At 55.4% G+C, this 6,400-nt stretch overlaps 1 protein-coding gene across 1 annotated transcript in view; it reads right to left on the reverse strand.

Moving 5' to 3' along the window:
• Nucleotides 1-4,065, reverse strand: part of ROCK2 (Rho associated coiled-coil containing protein kinase 2) — a 69,302-nt gene extending 65,237 nt beyond the window's left edge. Inside the window, exon 1 of the mRNA XM_084900120.1 lies at nucleotides 3,456-4,065. Coding sequence (XP_084756246.1) covers nucleotides 3,456-3,596 — 141 coding nt within the window. The 5' untranslated portion in view covers nucleotides 3,597-4,065. The remainder of the gene's footprint in view (nucleotides 1-3,455) is intronic.
• Nucleotides 4,066-6,400: the final 2,335 nt, after the last annotated feature.

Consider the following 6,400-nt stretch of genomic DNA (forward strand, 5'->3'; position numbering starts at 1 on the left):
CATAGGTGAAAATGTTTATTTGGGAAGTATCTTACTATCTCTTCAAGTAGGGATATATTTCTACAGGTAATTCCTGTTACTTAAAAAAGAATTGTTAGTTCATTCAACAAATATTTAGAACAATAGGAAGACAAAAAAGATCCATCTCCTAAAAGAGCCCGTATTCGATCCATTAAATGAACTAAAAACAAACAAACAAGAAGTATGTACATAAGAAGACAACACTTAGTATGTTAAGCATTCCTCATCACAATCACCAGCTCATTAAGATGAAGCCAGCCCTGCTTCCTGTTCCATCTACATAAAGCATTCGGGAGGAGGCTCTGCTATTCATTTCTATGGCCAATAATGAATTGTTAGAAATTAGTTCCGAGTCTCTAATCTCTTTAAAATAATAAAGGAAATTAGACATTGAATACTAAGTGATCAATTAACTATAAGAAACAATTGTAAAGCTCTTAGATACCTGAACAACCCACATCTTACCAAAATGAACCAACAAACCATGTAACACTCTTGAAACATTCCCAAAAGATTATCAACGATGAGCCAATAACAATATTTCCATTTTGTCACACAAACACACGTGTGAAGATAAATGCTAACCATTGTGACCCAAATGCTTTCCCCAAAATAAGTGAGGGTCATTTGGGACAATCAACTGCAGGATTCATAAATACGTCTCTATAACTTAATCAGACTTTAGAGAGGGGAGCGAGAGAGTACAGATGAAAGGACAAGAGAATGACTCCAAAAAGGATAAAATAAGAAGGGACAGTTTTAGTAGATTCCCAAATGCCAACATGATTTCACGTCAATTTAAATATTAAGCTTCATATAAGCTAACCTACCGATGGGAACTGTCACTTTGTGTTTTTCCCCAAAAGCTATAATAAAATGGCTCTGAGTTATTTACATTCTCTTCACCAGTAACCCTTATCACTAACAGCTCATATATGTTTTTTAATGTCAGCACAGAATAGGATTTTAAATATAGCTGTAGAGTAGTATTTCCTGAAGAAACTCAGAGAGGCCCCAACGGAGACCAAACCCATAGTCATTACTCTTTCTCTCCCCAACCCCAACACCACTCTCCAAATAGGAATTTTTATGACAAGAACACAATTATAAACAGAGGTTCCTAATTGACATTTTGGGAATGCTAATACTTAGTCAAATCTTCTGGTAAGATTTCTGTACCCCTACTTCATACTTCCCACCAGCCCTGGCCAGTGTTGGTTGGAGCATAGCTCCAAAGTGTTTCCGGTGCACTGAAAGGTCATAGGTTCTATTCTCAGTCAGGGGCAGTACCTCCTACCCTCCCCTTCCTTCCCCTCTAAAATCAATAAAAACACATTAAACAAACAAACCGTTATAGTACTAATCTTGGTCATGGAGAATGTCCTAAGCATGACATCTAAGTCAGAAATCACTCTATGATGAGAAGACTGATAAATTTGACTACATGAAAGTTTCTACTATTTGTTAAGTATTTTTTAAAAAGTGACAAAGCACATTTAGTGTAATTTTACCTTCTTTACATTTTAATTTTTTTAGACACAAATTTATAGCAAAATGTTAGCTTAAACAATGGCTATCTCTATGTGAGGAAATCATACAGGGCGGGGCATAAAAAAGGTTTACATTATGAGTACATAAAACAATTTATTCTTGTATTATTATTTATTAATTATAGTATTATTTCCCATACAACTGTCAGCCTGCTTTTGCCCCACCCTGTAAACAACTAAAAACAGCAATGACAAAGTCTGATGTCAACTCTCATGCCAGTACTATGTCACCTTAACCAAAGCGTACAGTGTGTTGGCTGTATATGTTGATTACTGGCCATCAAATGAATGGACCAAACTGTTTCCTGAGCATGTGTATGTTTCATTTAAAGCAACCTTAGTTTTGATCATTTAGAAAACACTTTAATAAAAGAGAATGTATATTATATGTACAAATAGCTTAGGTTCAAGCTCAGAATAATCCTAATAATGATCAGCATCAGTTAAAGACCCCAAAAAATGAAGTGTAAAAAATTTCTATCCGGGATTGAACCTGATGAATACTTGAGATTTGCTGGACTATTTTTAACTGAACTTTCTGGCCTTAGGTCAAAGTTTTGCTAGCAAAATACCACAGTGAAAATGCTGGGAGTGAAGCCCAGAGCCTCTGCTCGGGCCAATCCTACCCCCAACGGAAGACGCCTACAGGCTGTGCAGGGTGTCACGACCCCAGCAAGCACACCAGCAGCAGCTCCGGAGAAGCCGGCAGGAGGAGGCAGAAGGAGGCAGAAGGAGACGTCAGCGCCCTGACAGCCGCGGCAGCACGGCCCGGTCTGCACACGGCTGTGCGCCTCGGTCCGTTCCTGCACTTTGGCCAACAGCACTGAGTCACTCTGCAAACCACCCAGAAACCTCAAAGAATAAGCAACCGCTTCTGAAGAAAAGGCAGTCCCTGGAAAGGGAGGGACGCCCTTTTTCTCATCGTATAGTCATGGGCTTCTGCCAGCCGGGAGACTCTCTTTAAAAATTCACAAAAAATCTAAGGATCACCCTCCCTCCCCCCCCCCCCCCCCCCCATTCAGGTCCTCCGGAGTCCATGTCACAGGCAGAGCATCTTCCCCGCTCCCTCTCCTCCCGGGAACAACCCACACCCTGTCCCCAAAGATCCATCTCCAGGGCACGCGGGTGCAGGCGCCGGGGACGCCCGTCCTAACAGAAAGGAGAGACGGGCGAGCCTTCCAAAGCGCATTTCCCACCCGGAAAGCCCTTTCTCCATTTCCCACCCGGAAAGCCTTCCCTCCCCGGGAGCCGGCGGCGGGCGCTCCGGGCCGCCATCGGGGGGGATGCAGTGAGATTCGCTCCGCCCTGAAGCCCAGATTGACTCTTCTGGCTCCGGCGCGATCGCCTCGGGAAATCTAATTCACAGACATTAACGTGCACGAAATTGCAACTCTGGGTGTTGGAAGGCAGCTGAGAACAGGCAAACTTTCAAAGCTGCAGGTCGGCGGAGGGAGCGCGGGCAGCCCTTTGTCGTGCACCCAGGTGGGTGGGTGGCTGGGTGGGTGCTCCCAACGGGGCTGCGAGGGGCGCCTCGGCTTTCTCCCCGCCGGCACCCACGTCCCACGCCGCGTGACACCCTTGCAAACGGGCCGGCTGGCTGGGGTGCAGGGCTGGGGTGCAGGAGGGACCCCCCACCCCACCCCGCCTCCCCACGCCGGGACGGGGAGGAGGGAGAACAGGGGTGTTTCCTCCCCGGGTCTGACACCAGCTCCGGCGGCCGGGCCGGGCTCCCCGGTGGGCTCCCCTCCCGGAACCGGGCCCGGCCCGGCCGCCGGAAGCGGGGCAGGGCGAGGCGAGGCCTCCCCCCGGGGATGGGTGGGCACCCAGGGGCGGGCGGAGGGGAGGACGGGGTCCGAGCCGCGCGGGGAGGGCCCGGCCACCTACCAGCAGGCTCTCCACGTTGATGGGCGAGCGCGGGTCCCGGATGAGCGCCTCCAGCTTCCTCTGGCGGCTGGCGGCCGCCCCGTCCGCCGGCACGTCCTCGGGGGCGCCGGGCATTCTCCCCGCCGCCGGGGGCCGGCTCATGCCGCCGCCGCCCGCGCTCCGGCCCGGCCCGGCCCGGCCGCCTCAGGGCCTAGCGCCGCCCCCGGCCCGCGGCTCCGGGCGGGGCTCCGCCGGCCGCCGCCGCTCTGGCCCGGGCTGCGGGTCCGAGCGCGGCCCGGGGCCCGCGCTGTCCCGGGGGCCGGCCCGGCCCGGCCGCGGGGAGCGTCCCCGCCCCTCAGCCGGATTCGCGCCGCCCGGTCCGCTCGCTCGTCCGCCGCTCGCTCGCTCCTCAGGCTCCGCGAGCGGGAGCGGGGAAGCCGGGCGCGCCGCCCTCTGCGGCTCCGGGAGGCTGCAGCCCAGGGCCCGCCGCTACGGCCGCCGCCGGCCCGCGCCCATGACCGCGGCCGCCTGCGTCCCACCCGCGCGCCGCCCGCCCCGCTCCGCTCCCGCTCCCGCGCGGCGCCCGTCTCCCGGCCGCGCGCAGCCGCTACCCACAAGCCCCTCGGCCGCGGCCGCCGGCGCGCGCCCCTGGCCCCGCCCCGCCCCGCGCGTGCGCCCGCTGGCCCCGCCCCGCCCCGCGCGCGCGCCCCGTCCTGCCCCGCCCTGCGCGTGCGCGCGCGCCTCGCCCCGCCGCGGGCCGCCGCCGCCGCTCGCCCCCTTTCCTCCTTTTTCCGTTTCCTCGGGTCTGCCCCGGGGAGCGTTTCTCCATTCCGAGCCGCCCTTCCGCCCCAGTGCCCCCCCCGCCCCTGGTTGGCGTCCTCGGAGGGTAGCCGGCCTCTGAGGGGTGGGGGCACCGCCCGCCCGGACCGCCGGGCTCCGGGAGGGGAGGGGCGGGAGGGGAGCGCGCCCCGGATTCGGATCGGCGGCCGCTCCCTCCGCTCCCGCCAGACCCGGCCCAGGCGGGCGTCCCGCGGCTCAGAGGCCGGCCGCCCCCCCCCCCCCCCCCCCGGCCCGAGCCGCGGTTCCCGGGGCGGGGGCGGGGGTGAGGCCGCGCCCCCCGCCCGCCGGCGCTGACTCAGCGCGCAGCTATGCGGGGCTTGCATCACCCGCGCCCAAACCGAGCGCCCGCCGGCCGCTGCCCTCGCCCGCCGCGCCCCGCGCCCGCGAGGGGCCTGCCCGGGCCGGGAAGGGCGCCCCGGAGGGCGGGAGGCCGGGCAGTGGGAGTCGGAAACTGGACGAGGGCCGGCGGGTGGAATCCAGGTCCCGGGGCGGGAGCGCCTGGCCGGGTTCCTGGGGCCCCGGGGCCCCGGTCCTGGAATCCTTCTCCCGGCCTGGGCCGACACCCTAATCACCAGACAACAGGCCACAGAAAAATGCTTTCCCTCTGCAAGGCCTTCGCAAGGTCCTTGGTTGTTTTTGGGGGGGGTGGGGGGGAAGAGGGGGCGGTTAGAGGGGCCGCTCCCCCACATTCCTGGCCGGTGCCATTGGCCAGATCCACCCAGGGCGCAATCCGAAAACTATGTGCCAAGAGCTATAAAACTGTTCATTGAGCCCTTTTGACCCAGTAAACCCATTTAAGGAAGTACATGTCTAAGGAAACGATCCAGAAGGGGGAGGAGGGGAACTGTACAGAGATATTTGTAGCTGGGCTATTCAGAGTGGCCATGCCCTGGGGATGGACCCGGTGGTCCAGCCACTTGGGGGAGAATCCGGGCCAGCTCCGCCACACGGGCACAAAGGGTCCTGGCACGGGTGCAGGAGGCATGGCAAGCACATGGACCTCTGGCAAGCAGCCGGAAAGATGTGCCGGAAATGAGATTCAATAAAACAACAAATATGAAATGTACGCACTATTTAAAACTGTGTAAAATGAGCAGCTGTGAGAACAGACGGGGAATACAGTTGTTGTTTTAAGTGGGGTATTTTTTTTCCTGTAAAGATGCTCAAGAGAACATTAAAACTTCAATCATTGAAAAACTGTATGAAGTTCGATGGGCCACTCCAAAAAAAAACTACAATCTGATGCCCATGCAGTAATGAATCTTAAGGAGCATGCTCAATGGCATGCCAGAGATAAGACCACATTTGGCAACTGGGTTCTAAACCCGGACCTTGTCAAAGTTACGTCTTAATCAGTGCGTATTCCAGGAGCCTCCTATTTGTTTTGTGTTAAAGCCACCCTTACTTGACCTTGGGCAGGAGGAGGCCCTGGGCGGGATCCAATACGCACAGCTGTTTTTTCCTGCCCTGGCCTGTTTTGCTCAGTGGTTAGCGTGTCCATCAGCTCGTGCACCGGAGAGTCATGGGTTCAGTTCCAGTCAAGGGCCCACACCTGGGTTGCAGATTCAATCCAGTCAGGGTACTTGTGGGAGGCAACCGATCGAAGTGACTCTCACATGGATGTTTGGATATTTCACTCTCTCTGCACTCTCCCTCTCTACCTCTCTCTCTCCCCTCTTCCTCCCTCCTCCCTTCCACTCTCTCTAAAACTCAATGGAAAAATATCCTCGGGTGAGGAATAAAAAAAAAAAAAAGAAAGAAAGAAAAAAAAATGCGTCGTTTAGGTCTTTATGGCAAGTGACTCATTCATACCTCCGCAGACCACACCAAAAGGAGAGTGAGCTTACATCCTGCTCAGGCACTGAGGCAAAATAATGAGATAATCCATGATCGCAGATCCCTTTTCCTAAAGACAACATAACATGCGAAGCAGAAGGGACACCGTGTGGTTCTCAGGTTCCCAGCTGATGTTTTCAGGGGCATGTTTACGGAACCTGGTGGCCTAACAGGAAGCCACGAACCCAAATGCTGGACATGAAAACTCTATGAAAAAAGGGGAGAATGGTGATCAGCAAGAGCCAGCTAATGGGCACCTTCTACGGGTCGCTTACATAGGTTAGAAAGCC

Source organism: Pipistrellus hanaki (assembly GCF_964339955.1).
Source record: "Pipistrellus hanaki genome assembly, chromosome: 12".
In the NCBI taxonomy this organism is placed as follows: domain Eukaryota; kingdom Metazoa; phylum Chordata; class Mammalia; order Chiroptera; family Vespertilionidae; genus Pipistrellus; species Pipistrellus hanaki.